The following is a 14,926-nucleotide window of genomic DNA, read 5'->3' as shown; positions in this document are numbered from 1 at the left end:
CAGTAACAGGACATGAGCATTATTAAAATTAATGTCCAGAGGATTTGTGTAGTAGCTAATATACTATTACATAGCTCCTTTACATATTACCTTTAGAATTACAGCAAAATATTAGTAGAACAATTTTATACTTAACTTATTTTTCCTGATAGACAGTCCATCCAAACGCATGAGCTGAAAATAACACTAAACTTCTAGCTGAGAACAGTGTGAATTTTCCCTTTAACTATCACGTTGCCCAAAAAGTTCATTCCGGTTTTTCTGTAAGAGCTTAATACTTTCAGTAATAATGCACGTATTCCTTTAAAAAGTCTAAGGTTACATAGTTGTAACATTTTCTATCAGGAAAACAAAACCAGAGTTAGTCTTTACCAACCAGCCTTATTATTAGAAAGTCGTCTGTAGAACTGATGAGGCCAGTATCACATTGTGAGTGTCCCAGACCAATAGTGGAGACGCCTTCTAAGGCGTCCAACGCATCTATCTGCCTCCGCAGTTGGCAAACTTGTGCGTGTTTACTAGGCTCAGGGAGTATTTTAGATTAGTGATAAGATTTTTCTGGGGTCTTTTATCACTAAATTCATGCCAATCATACTCAGCATTTCTGAAAACTTTTCTATCCTAATTGAATAAAAGCTGCTTTCCATCAACTTTAAGAGGCCAACTGTCAGATCTCCCGGCTATCCAATTTCTTCATCAGTCTAATGCCTGATGTTTTCTCCTCACGATTCACTTGATTCACTTTCACCTATACTCCACTCTCTTGGTTAACGGTGATGGCTCCTGAGCCGAGTGTATTTAGTGTCTGATGAATTAAATCTCTATTACATTAGTGTCATTTCTCTCCTCATCCTCTCTCTCATTCTCCTCTTTCCCCCAGTTTCCCAACTTTGCTTCTTGTTCCCACAGGCTCCCATTCGGCTTTCTTCTTTTTTAGGGCTCTTCCTTGTGTACCTAACATACATCAGCTCTCTGTCTGAGTCTATTCTTTAGCTGCCTCTGTGCCCTCCACCCACCTTTGTTCTCTGTAATTTCTCATTCCTATTCTTCTCCCTCTAGAGCTCCAACCTTGGCCTTCATCTCTCTCTGTGTTAACAATTCCCCTGTGTTCCTGTTCTCTCCTTTTCCCTATCCCAGCTCTCCAAATGCAGAGGGCCTTGAATCCTCCCCTAGTCCTTCTCACCTTTTTCTTTCCTTTCTCCATTTCTGTACAACTATCTTTATACGTGTATCTAATTCACTCCCCAGCTTTCATCTGCCAAGTACAAAAACATTAGAGCAAATAGAGATTTCATGATGAGCCACTATAGAAAGAAGATTTTGCTACTGAGACTTAACATAAATACAAACTACAGTGCATTTAGGCAATGGCTGATTTAAAAAAAAAATTAAAGAATTTTATGTTTATATGTTTCAACATATGAAATACATAAGGTGTTTGTGCCTCTAAACTCAAAAAAATTATTGATAAAGGCATGATAAAACAAACATGAGAAAATTCTGCTCCTTTAAAAAGAATGCTATATTTAAAAAGATCACCTATTTAGAACTTTTAAAAATTGAAAAGATTAAACCAAACTCCCAAAAGTACATATTTCAGCCTTTTTGAATTATTACTTAATCATGGTGCCTCAGACCAGATCTCAAAGGACTTCTGATACTGTTATACCTTCACAGACAGGCAAAGCAATACAAAAACAAAGCTTATGATTTGCCAGGTGAGGGGGGTAATGTGAGAGCTAAGTTCCAACCTCTTAAGATCTTCTGACGCAGTTTCTACTTCAATTCAAATACTGTCCCAGGACTTAGGAACTTTGAAACTCAGTTGTTTTGTCTTAAGTAATTTGTTGAGTTACCCCAGTATATGTCTCTGTAAGTATGAGACTTTTAAAAAACTTCTAGTGAATGAAGAGCTCAATTCCCCCAGCACAAAAGCCTCTCTTCACACAGCACACAGCACTCAGATCCTATTTCCTGAGGCTCCAACTATGAACACAGTTCCCTAACTGGTTTTCCTCTTTCAGAGCTGGTTGCCCAGTGCTCTTCCTCTCCCCTTCTCCCCCTTAAGATGAAGCCTAAACTAGGTCTTTCATCACTGTTCGCCTTTAGGAATGATGCTCCATTCACAGGACTGAATTTGAATCCCTTAGAGTTTAGCATTCAAGGCCCTTGGAAATTTGCCCCAACCTATTTTCCCACTTTTAGTTCCTATGAATTCTTATTAGAAACCTTTTATTCTCAGTGGATGTGGGTTCCCAGGACTATGCTGATATTACTGTTTCTCTGTCCCTGTGCCCTCTAACTTCCAATCCCCTGGACTTTCAAGCTCACCTCCTTCCCCAGCCTCCAAAACCCACAATAGCTTTCTATTCACTTGACCTGCTAACTGTTCTTCAAGGTCCAGTTCAGTCCCATCTCCTATAAAAATGCTCTTCTGACCATCTCCACAATGTCTCCTTTCTTTGAATGCTTATGGGTCTTGTTGCTGCTGCTGCTGCTGCTGCTAAGTTGCTTCAGTCGTGTCCGACTCTGTGCGACCCCATAGATGGCAGCCCACCAGGCTCCACCGTCCCTGGGATTTTCCAGGCAAGAGTACTGGAGTGGGGTGCCATTGCCTTCTCCGATGGGTCTTGTTACTTGTAATCAATTTGTGTTTGCCTTCTTTGGTTATGTAATAACTCACGTGCATATGTCTGTATGTTTTAACAGCCCCTAAGTGGTATGGCAGAAAGAGCATGAACTTTGGTGTTAGAAAGACCTGGGTTTGAACCTCAGCTCTGTCACTTTCTTTTCTGTGAATTACACATGTAGTCAAATCTCCTCAGGTTCTGTTTCTTCATCTGTGTGAGAAAAAAAGGAAAACTGACTCCCCCGTATGGTTATAGTGACGTTACATGAGATGAGGCACACAGTGCCTAGCACACGCCTGGCCAATCACAAGCTTCCTTTCCTCACATTGTACCACAGTTCACCTTGAAAGCAAACACGGCTCAAGTTTCTTTGTTTATGTTTCCTCCATAAGGCCTATGTACTTTTTAAAAATCTTAATTTATGTTAATATAGGAAAGTGGCCACCCCTGTTATTTGTATTGTTCTGAAACCAACTTCTAAAAGGAGGCAGAGTACACGATACACATTCTGTTTTGTCTAAATTTATTGAGTTCTTTTGAGGTATTTTGATTACACACAAGTTTTAGCACTGTGTTTACTTACAAATAGCAATTAGTGGTCACCATTTGTGATCCCATATCCTGACATTTAATACTGATTAAACATTTTGAAAGCTTAACTCATTTAACCCTCTCATAATCCTATGAGCAGGTTAGTTCTGCTGGTTACACAGCAACTCAGGAAAGTTCCCTAACACGCCCAGGAAGACACGGCTAAGAGCAGAGCCAGGACTCACACCCAGCTCTGACTCTCAAGGTCATGCTCTCAACCATGATGCTATACAAAGTTTCCTGTGTATCTAGATAAAATTTGACAGCTCTGGGCTTAGAATTGTCTTACTGACCTGGGTTCCATCTGCTTCTGTTTTGAGAAGGTCAGTGGATGAGAGCTGGTTGCAGTAAAGGCCTGTGTGTCTCAGTGCTGGATCATTTATCTATTAAAGGAAGTACAAGACCAAATTACAAGCTAGTTGTTTAAGTTGAAGACCAAATTCCTCAATGAGGAACAATCTCACTGACAGAAAAGTAATGGGAAGAGAGCAGGAATAACAAGCTTAGCAATTTACTGTGCTGTCAGAAGTCAGGACAGTGGTTCCCTTCGTAGGAGTAGAGAGAGATGTAAGGGAGTGCGTAAGGCGAGAACCTCTGGGGTGCTGCTGGTAATGTTCTCCTTCTTGAACTAGGTGACAGTTATAAAGGTGTGTTCAGTGTATGAAAATTTATCTAGTTGTATACTCTTCTTTATATTCTTATATATGATAACTTTAATAAAAAGTTAATTCAACACTCACAAAAGTTAATTAGCAAAACACTTCCACTGCCAGGCAAGATTCAGTGACAGGGATCAGATTTATCCTCTGCCTGAATCAACTAAAAAATTGTACAAAAATGTATGAAACAAATACATTCAAGACCTTGGACAAAGGCAATGAAGGAAAGTTGTTCCTAAGGGTGGGGAAACAATTGAGCTGAGTCCTACCACGACCCTTGCCTACTGCCTGAAGAGAATTTGAGGACAGTGTGAGGACAAGGAACCAGACAATGCCTGGCAGTCTCACTGAGATGAGAAGATATAGCTAGAATTCATAGGGCAGAATATCAGATGAGAGAGAATTACACAGAGAGAAAACCCCAAAGATCTGCAGAGAGTCCCCTCAAGTCTGCAGCTTAGTACTTATCAGTTGATTAATGGATCCAATGATTAATGGATCTTAGGGAACTACCCACAGCAGAGGAAAGATTCACCTGAAAAGATGTACATGGAATAATTCTCAAAGATCACACAGAGTTGGGAATAGGTCCTGATTCCACCAACCAGAGTGAATAACATCATAATTCAGGTAGTATCAGGTAGTATACTAGAATGGTTTTGCTGCAGTGGTAGGGTAAAATTAGCCCTATACTGAATATTGTTCTAGTTCTACTAAACAAAAAAGCAAGACCTGAAAAAATTCAAACTGTTTATTTCCAGGTAATTTAACCATTTCCCAAAACAAATCTCAATATTTACAGGAACATAAACAAGGTAAAATTTGCATGTCTGGCATCCAATAAAAAATTACCAGGTATGCAAAGTAGCAAACTCTGACATAATCATACCAATGTTTTCTTATGTCAGTCTTCCAAGGTAATAGAAATAAAAGCAAAAATAAACAAACAGGAATTAATCAAATTATAAGCTTTTGTACAGTAAAGGAAACAATAAACAAAATTAAAAGACAACCTACGGACTGGAAGAAAAATGTCTGCAAATGATGTAATTGACAAAAGCTTAATTTCCAAAATATACAAATAGCTTATACAAGTCAATAACAAAAAACCAAACAACCAAATCGAAAAATGGGCAGAAGACCTAAACAGACATTTCTCCAAAGAAGACATACAGATGGCCAACAGTTACATGAAAAGATGTTCATCAATGCTGATGATTAGAAAAATGCAAATCAAAACTACAATGAGGGGACTTCCCTGGCAGTCCAGTGGTTAAGACTCTGTGCTTCCACTGCAGAGGGCACAAGTTTGATCCCTGATCGGGGAACTAAGATTCTGCATGCCACATACCACAGCCAAAACCCACCCCCCCAAAACAAAAAAAAACAACTACAATGAAGTACCACCTCACACTGGTCAGAATGGCCATCATTAAGAAGTCTACAAATAATAAATGCTGAAGAGGGTGTGCACAGAAAAGAGAGCCCTCTTGCACTATTGGTGGGAACATAAATTGGTAGAGAACAGATTTGTGGTTGCTAAGGGGGGTGAGGGGATAGGGGAGAGAAGGACTGGGAGTTTGGGATTAGCAGATGCAAACTATTATACGTAGGATGGATAAACAACAAGGTCTTACTGTATAGCACAGGAAATTATATTAAATAAACTGTGATAAACCATAATGAAAAAAAAAAAAGAAAGAATCAAGAAAATGATCCACAATTTAGTGAAAAAAATCAGTCAGCTGAAACCAGCTCCCAAATAATGCAGATGCGAGAAGTGACAAGCAAGACTATTAACAGTTATAATAACCATATTCCATGTATTCAAGAAAACAGTAGAAAGACTGAACATGTTAAGAGATATGGAAGATATAAAAGGGGTCCAAAGTGAACTTCTAGAGATGAAAATAGCAATGTCTGAGATAAAATATACACTAGATAAAATTAACAGATCAGGTATTGCAAAAGAAAAAAATAGTGAATCTGACATTATAGCAATACAAATTATACAAAATGAAACACATAGAAAAAAAAATGACTGGTCTCATACTCCCTTAAAATCTCCAAAGCCAGAGAATCAGTGAGCTGTGGGGTAACTTCAGATGGCCTACAATATGTGTAATTAAAGTCTCTGAAGGAAAGGAGGCGGGTAGTGACAGAAAAAAAACAGCTGAAGAAATAATGGCCAATACTTTTCCAGATTTGATGAAAATTATATACCTGTGAATCAAGAAGATTACTGAATCCCAACCCAAGCATAGAACTATGAATAAAATCACACTAAGGCATATCATAATCAAATTATCTAAAATCAGTGATAAAAAGAATAACTCTTAGAAGCACCTAGAGAGGGAAAAACATCAATCATGTCCAGAGGAACAAAGATAAAAGTGATAGCAGATACCTCATAAGAAATACAGTAGAGCAATGTCTTTAAAGTATTGAAAACTACCAAGCTAGAATTCAGGGAAAAGAATTTTCAAAGATGAAGGTGAAACAACATCTTTTCAGACACATGAAAGCTGAAAGAATTCACCACCAGCAGACCTATACTATAAAAAAAGTTAAATGAAGATCTTCTGGTGGAAGGAAAATGATACCAGATGGAAATTTGGATCTACAGCAAAGCATGAAGAACACTGGAAATAACTACATGAGGAAATATAAAAATTACTTCTTTAAACTTTTAAAAATATAATTGTTTAGAAGTTTTTAAGTAAAAAAGTACTAACAACACATTGTGGGGTATATAACATATATATGGTAATATTCTGACAGGACAGACATGATATGTATGACAACAATAGCATAGGAAGGGAGAAATGGAAATAAACTGTAGTGAGATTTTTGTATTTATATGAGGTAATATAATTGCATTTGAGGCAGACGGTGACAAAGATGTATACTATAAACTCTAAAGCAACCACTAAAACAACAGGAATTATTTATAGCTAATAAAGCAACAAAGGAGTTATACTAAAAAAGGCAAGATGGGAGAAAGAAAACAAATAAGATGAGAGATTTAAATCTTCAATATCAACATCAATAATCACATTAAATATAAATGGTCTAGCTACTCTAGTTAAAAAGCAGAGATTGTCAAACTGAATAAAAAAGCAAGACCCAACTATACAAGAAATACATTTTAAATGTAATATTCTTTTGCCTAATTCATTATATTTTTTATTACTTTGTCTTAATATGAATAATTCTAATAACTGAAAAACAACAACATAATAACAAGGACAAGAAACAATACAATTTAGTTCTTATATTCTGTTATAACATCACTAGGTTGTTGGGGTCTTTTTTTTCCTGCTAACTTCTCTGGACAATGCGGACTTTTTAAAAAAAATTCAAATCAAAAAGGAATTCTAAAGAAAAGGTAATTAGTGTTTACATGTTTTTATGACTTGCTATAAATTATGGCTATATGGTTACAATACAGTCACCATAGTCTACTTTGTGGTTGCTGATAGAATAGTAATTACAGAGAGTTACCCAAAGATCTTCTTAAATATCACTTTGAATTTAGTCATTCATTCCTTAAAAATCTTTAGGAGGCTCCAAGATTAACTGGACATTTAGATGGCCTGTAACACCTCCTAAAAAGTTTACTACATAAATTCTGCTCTAAATATAATATAAACATCCCCTTAACAGTCATTAGATTTTTCATCTTGAATATTCTTTTCTATTTCTTCCTTTAGGCAAATTTTCCATGAAGACTTTCCTAATCAGACCCTTTTTATTTTAAACCCTCTGTGGTTAATTGTATATACCCCTAATCTGACAGAAATGTATCTCCTGCAAAACTGTTTAGTCCTGTTGTTCAACTAACCTTTTGCTCAGGTTGTACCTTCCCAACTTGTTAATACTGTCTCCCACAGAGCTAACTTTGTATATAGTAAGTATTGAGTTTGTTGAATTGAAAGGCAAAAATGAAGAACATATGTTCAGAATAGAAAGGGTAAGTTCCAATCAATGTATTATACATGTATTATTTTATAATAAATCTAAAACAATAAACTCTCATGAGACTTAAATTTTACATGAGCTGTCAAAATTATCTTAATAAATAGTAATTATCAAAAGATAGGGAAAGAAAAAGAAGTTTGGTTACTTTCGGCAAGTATGAACATACCTGACTTTCTTCGGAATAATGAATTGCAATGTGGTGCGATATAGAGCTGGGTGTGTGTGTGGGTAGCAACTGTGCCAGTTGTGCCACTTACCTGCTCAGGGCACACAGTGTTCATTCCTGGCATCTGCAAAGAGCTCATCTGCATCTGGCCCATCATTGGGTTCATGTTCTGAACATTTGTGTTTCCACTTGCCATGGACACGGTGATGCTCATATTGTTGTACACTCCTGGCTGTGCAGGCGTGGGCTGGTTCTGTATAGCTTGACTGAATACACTGTTAACTCAAAAAGAATCTCAATTACATCCAATGATCATGAAGATGGGGATAATATGACTGGACTCTTTATCTAAATTATCAGATATAAGATTCCAAAGAAAATATTTTACCTCCTTAACTTATATGTAAGACTTTAAATTATTATAATATATAAAAACTAAGAACCATTCAGATGCACTCTGAACTCTACCCAAGGGGTTTAATAACTAAAAAGAACTCATTTTGTTACAATTATCTGGCCCAGTATCAGAGTTGTTAAGCTTCAATTATCTGAATAACCAAGAAAGTTTTCCACCTAAGTAAATCTTGCAAATAACTGAAGTTTACCAATTTAATCATCAAAATCATTCTAAAATTTATTACATTATTTTATCTTCTTAAACGGAGAATATCCTTTTTAAGCAAAGTCCCTTGCATATGTATCAATCTTCAATAAATATTCACTGAATAAATTAACAAAGGAATGAATGATTCAAAGGTAGCATTCTTATACTGTGACTGGGTATATATCCTTAAGACTTAAAACTTGAGTGATGGTATTTTGTTTCATTTATTACTTGTCTCTAGTTAACAAGTGACACACAGCAGCAGGCACTCAGTAAATATCTCATGAATGAATAATTGGGGACATGGGTTATTAGTGCTGTCAATTGATAAAGTTCAGATTGCTTTTATTGGTAGATTTTACTGTATTAATGGAGTTTCCCAGGTGACGCCAGTGGTAAAGGGCCTGTCAATGCAGGAGACATAGAGATGAGGGTTTGATCCCTGGGTCAGGAAGATTCTCTGGAGAAGGCCACGGCAACCTATTCCGGTATTCTTGCCTGAGAATCCCATGGACAGAGGAGCCTGGCAGGCTACAGTTCATAGGGTTGCAAAGAGTCGGACGTGACTGAAGCGACTTGACAAGCACGCACTGCATCTATACCAATGTTTTTTGAAGTGTAGTGCAGAGACCATCTGCAAGAGAATTCTCTGGTCTTCAATTGAAAATTGAGACTCTCAGGCCTTACCCCATCCTAGTGAATCATATTTTCTGGGGGTAGGTATGGAAAAGCATTTCTAACAACTTAAATGCACATTAAAATTCAAAAGCCTTTATTCAGTGTCCTACTGCTTACTGTCACTTCTCAAGGTTTCAGCTTCTGGCCTCTTTCACTATGCTATAAACTAAGAAGAAATCAGAAGTGTATAACCAGATATTTTTATTTGGAAAACAAAGTACTTTTGAAGACTTCAATGGTCTTCTCAGGTCTGAAGATAGCTTCATGTCTTTTCTAGGAAGCAAAATACAAGGGCAATAATTATGGTTTTCAGAGTGCCTGTTTTACAGAACTTCCTTCTTCACCACCAAGGTCTGGACTGTCGTTACACCAAGGATCTCAATGTTAAGCCAGTTTCTGTTAGTAGGCAGAAGAGTACAGAATAAACTCCAAGTAAGTAGAATTTGAAACTTTATATCTGAATGATATAGTGATACAGATAAACACATCTAAAGGAAAATAATATGAATTTGCTTTTTTGTGTGTGTCTTTGTGTATTTGATAAGTTCTACAAAACACCAAATGTTTTATGATTATCTATCAATTTTTAAACAATAAGCTGCTGGTAAAATTCCACCTATTGTAATGTTAATTCTAAAGAATTTGATTTAAAAAATTATTGATTCCATCAATGGCTTTTCTATTCCTTGCTAGTTCTTGGGAGGAAAGCAGGATGTACTGACATTTATAGCTTCCGGTAAATTAAGGTAATCACACTGAAATTCACAGGCTGAGAAACAGACTATTCATCATGTCTGAAGAAAAGAAGTGAATTTTCCCTAAGTAATTATAAAACACAAATGCTCAAAGAAAATTATGTGTCTAGGAAATGGTCAATAATGCATCTGTGGACCATTAGTGTCTGCAGTGTGTATGCTTGTCAGACAGTGTCCCCACAACTAAAGGTGAGAAAAAAAAAAACCTATTAGTCTACTGCCCATTTTCTAATGAGAACATTTCTGCCTTAGACAGTGCTCATTTGTCAACTGATACATAAATCACCACTGTGGAGGCGCAGAGCTATGTAAGCTAATGCATGCAGAAGCTTCAAGGACTGCAATGATGTCATATTTAGTGGAAAAGGTTTAGGATTTAATTTCTTTTCAAATTTCTATTTAGGACTATATATTAGCTTAAGTTCTTTCAAACTAAGCCTGCCAATAGTTCCATTTTGGGTTCTTCCCTCATAGAAAGAAGGCCAAGCCCTTTAGCAGCATTAATCACTGTACCAAGGCCTGGAATGGATTTTGGGGTTCGCTGGCACCTTAGGCCCAATGCATGGAGGGCCCCTTCCTCACACTTTTCTGGCCCCCTCCCCCTCCCCTAATCCCTGACTGGCCCAAGGCAGTTACCACGATTTCCTTAAGCTAACACCAGATATTTGGTAGCCCCTAAATCGTGGTGGGGGCGGGGGGGTGGGGGAGCGGTGAGGGGAGAGATGACAAAGTCAGCTTAAAGTAAGTGTCATAGATATTACAGGTATTAACAAACAGGGAGGAGTTCCGGGTCAAATAAGTCTGAGAAACAAAGGGTTAAACCACAGGACTTTGCCTTTAAAATGCTAATAAGGCCCGGGACTCGCCTTTGCGACTAGAGTTACACAGAAACACTGCCCTAGTGCCTGGACAAATAGGTTTGTTTAACCCTTTGTTTCTCTTCCCACCAAAGAGATAAAGAAAAAGACTCCAGTTAGTTACACTGTCTCCAAACTGGATCACATCATTCTGCTTAGTGAGTTTTTGTTCCATGTTTTATTCCTCTCTGACCTACTCCTGTCACTAACTACACTCTAGGTGAACTGACAACAAGGGCTGTTTTCCCCAGTTTCTTGTGGTATCTTACACTGTGTAAAAGAGACAGTGAGTGATCATAAACTACATGCTGCCTGTGTTGACTAATAAGCTTTTATGCATGAACTAAATAAACAAGTATGAATGTTTGAAAAGTTAGTGATAACTATTTTCTTTCTCAAATGATTTGAGAAAGTCAAAGTTCACAGAAACAGCTCAAGTACAACAAAAACTCAAGTCTATATTTGAATGTGAACCCAAAATATGACCAAGGAACAGGGAATCTCTGCACTCATTTCTTCAACAGATGTATATTAAGTGCTCATGTGTCTTAAAGGATGGGCATACAGAAGTAAACAGAAACAAAGTCCTTGCTCTTCTGAGGTTTGTATTTCAGTTGCAGGAGACATACCATAAAGAGACTAACACACAATATGTCAGATGTTAAGCATAATAAAGAGATATAAAGAAGGAAATGGAGGGACCAAAGAGTGGGAAATGGCATTTAGGAATGATGGTAAGGGAAGTCTAAAATGGTGACATTCAATATCTATGTCTAATAAGGTGAGACTTGAAGCATGTGAGAGAAAACCATGCGGCTACTGAGTGAAGATGATTCTATCAGAGGGATTTAAAAATGCAAAGACCTGAGTATGCAATGTACTTGGCACATCTGAGGAACAGAAGAATAAACAGAAGCCACTACGGCAGAGTGAGTGATGAGAATACAGATGAGGTCAGAGAGGTACCCAGGAGCAAGATTATGCAGGGTGTCACAGGCCCTATATTGTATTTTGAATAAGCTGGCATGTTTTGAGTGAAGGACTGATATATTGCCTCATGTTTTAAAAGCATCACAAAGTGCAGACGAAACTGTAGTGGAGCAAGGGTGGAAGCAGGAAAGACAGGAGGTCACTGCAGTGGTCCAGAAAAAGGATGATGCTGGCTTGCACTAAAGTGTACAAGTGGACAGGTGAAGAGTGAGAGCTGCTAAGAAGCTGATGTGATTTTCTGATGGATGAGGGATGCGAGAGAAAGAAAAAAGGTTTTCTTCTGAATAACTGGAAGAATGGAGCTGTTTACTGAGATGTGAAAAAAGTATGAGTTGAGCAGGTTTGGCGAAGAATATTACTTTAGTTATTGTCACGTTAAGTTTAAGATGCCTATTAGACTTCTAAGTGGAGCTGTCCATTAGGCTGCTGTATATATGGTATGGTGTTTAGGACAGAAATCTGGGCTAGAGATCTAAATCTGGGAATCATAAACATAGAGATAGGCATGTATTATCAGTAAGAGTGGAAGATATAATCAAGGGACGAGTAGACATGAGGAAGAGGTCCTAGAATGAGCTCTGAGGCTCTAAAACGGAGGCCCAAGAGATCAGGCAGACCCAGCAGAAGAGACTGAGAGTTAGGAGAAGAGTCACCTTTCTCAAGAGAGAAAGCTGTTCCACAAACCAAATGAAGAAAGAGCTTCAAGAAAGAGTAAGTGCTTGAATATGTCAAGTACTATCAATGCTCACTGCATTTGGCACTGTGAAGGACAGTAAGGACACTGATAAGAATACTTTTGGTGGAATGATTGGGATGAAAGTTTGACAGATTTAATAAGGAATGGAAAGAGAGGAAGGAATTTAACTGTGAAGGTGAGCATATCTGTCACCATTACTGAGTTTTTTTTTCCTCAAGCACATTTAAATGATCAGGTGTAAGTATGGGGCAAATGTCTAGTTAGATTCCGTTAGGGAACATTTTGCTAGGCATAACTGCAACAGAGGGAGAGCTGGGCAAGAGGGCTGAGAATGCCTGTTAGGGAGTAATTATAATGATGGGCCATGGAACCTAAGGTGAGTTCAAGAAGCTGGGATTAGAACACACTAGGAGACTAACCTCTTGCACATCACACAGACAGTTCTATTTCTACCTAGCTGACACCAGTCCTCACGGAGAGCTACACAGTTCTCTAACAGGAAGTTTCCTCTCTCACCTTTCAATGAACTTTGAGAGAATATGGTCTTAAGTTTTCAACATTAACTACCTTACTTATTATGTTGTCAGAGCAAACGGCTTCCCTGTCATTTAGAACCAAGACACAACCAAATTAAAACCCTTATAAAACTCAAGTGATGTGTGAAAAGTTCAGCAGCCGAAATTTGGGAGGAAAATGACTTTAGTAAGATAATTCTAAGTAAAATGGGTAAAATGAGGCCACTGAAAATCTAGAGATTCAAAAAGCCAGATAAGGCAGAATGACCTTGGAAGACTTAAAACCTTTGCTGTTGCTATGAAATCCTTCAAGCATACCAAGTGTGAAACTCACGTGCCCACTATTCAGCTCTAGTGAACTCTAACGTTTTGCCATTTTTGCTTTAGATTTTTAAATGTTTTTACAAAGATTGATTTTTTAAAAAGTACTCATTCCTACCTCTGTCCCAGGGAAGCTATGTTACTCACAGGAGTCGATCGGATTCTTTAGATGCACTGGGGAGTGGGACAAAAAGGTTTGGGGCCACTATACTACTTTTCTGTACTAAAAACATACATATTTGCTATAAAATTGACTTTAAACTTACAGGACTTAAAAGACGCTATTTGTCAACATAAAATTCAGCTCCTTGAATCTGCAAATGGATAGAAGCTAATAATCTTCGATTTGGATTTTGAAGGCGTGTCTGCTCTTACATGTTGTGGAACCGGGATGCTCATGTACAAAAGCTGCCCGCTTACTTGTTGTTCCCCATTGCTCCTTGCTGCCAGGGCTTCATGTCTGGTGACTGGTAGCCAGAAGTGGGCGGAGTCTGCTGGAGCAAAGAGCTCTGAGGAGGAGGGATTGGCATCGGCACCATGGAGCTCCCAGGGCTTAGAGATGGAGCAAAGTTGGCCTCACCTTGGGGAACCATTCCTACAAATTGACACAAATTAATTTATGTAAATACACTATATGTTTATCAGCACCATAAAAGACAATCCAGAAGGATCTGTCATAACATAGGTAGAAACAGTCTGTTCAACAGAATAAGGAAAAGATTTCAGTCTCTCAAGAACAAAACAGGAAATTTTAGTATAAACATATAAATAAACATGTAAAAAAGATTTGGAAGAACATTTCTATTCACTAAGATATTGATCTGGGTACCATGATTACACATGATTTTCTTTTCTGTTCTTTTCTGACTACATGAATTTTTAAGTATCAAAAAAAATCTGAGCACACATAAAAGATTTCTTTTGTAATAAAAAATAAGTAGAAAGGCTATGACTGATGTTTACTAAATTTTGATAACCATCTCGTGACATATGTAAGTCAAATAATTACGCTGTACACCTTAAACTCATACAGTATGTCACTTATATCTCGAAATGGAAGAAAAATATGACTAAGTCCTGGGGATGTAATGTATAGCATAGTGACTATAGTTAATAATACTGTAATGTATATCTCAAAGTAGCTAGGACAGTGGATCTTGGAAGCTTTCATCATGAGAAAAAAATCTGTAACTATGTACAGTAATGGATGTTAACTAGACTTACTGTGCTGACCATTTTACAATACACATAAATATCAAATCATCATGTTGTACACCTGAAACTAATACAATGCTATGTCAATTATATATCAATAAAAAATTTTTTTAAAGCTTAAAAAATAAGTTGAAGAGGAAAAAAGGTAAGAAAAACCCATGTATGAAATGAAAAGTGAGAAAGTTCTGTTATCTCCTTCTCCTCAGTTGTCTTTATGGGCTCTTCTTCCCTTCCCTCTTTTTGTTTTTCCCCAAGCTTTACTGAGAT

The 14,926-nt window shown here is 37.4% G+C and overlaps 1 protein-coding gene across 50 annotated transcripts in view; it reads right to left on the bottom strand.

Annotated features, from left to right (window-relative positions):
- The window catches only part of NCOA1 (nuclear receptor coactivator 1), a 220,887-nt gene that overhangs the window by 2,806 nt on the left and 203,155 nt on the right, over positions 1-14,926 (bottom strand). For 46 of the 50 annotated variants that reach the window (XM_081592675.1, XM_081592695.1, XM_081592710.1 and 43 more), the window contains 3 exons: positions 13,865-14,039; positions 8,119-8,302; positions 3,515-3,604 (listed from right to left, as the gene is read on the bottom strand). In XM_081592675.1, coding sequence (XP_081448801.1) covers positions 3,515-3,604; positions 8,119-8,302; positions 13,865-14,039 — 449 coding nt within the window. Of the gene's footprint in view, positions 1-3,376; positions 3,605-8,118; positions 8,303-9,493; positions 9,706-13,864; positions 14,040-14,926 lie in introns of those variants that run through there. The other 4 variants (XM_081592717.1, XM_081592715.1, XM_081592716.1 and 1 more) reach the window with 2 other exon arrangements.

The sequence above is a fragment of the Giraffa tippelskirchi genome, chromosome 4 (genome assembly GCF_054371585.1).
Source record: "Giraffa tippelskirchi isolate mGirTip1 chromosome 4, T2T-mGirTip1v1.2.pri, whole genome shotgun sequence".
Lineage (NCBI taxonomy): Eukaryota > Metazoa > Chordata > Mammalia > Artiodactyla > Giraffidae > Giraffa > Giraffa tippelskirchi.
This window is presented reverse-complemented; position numbering and strand designations above follow the sequence as displayed.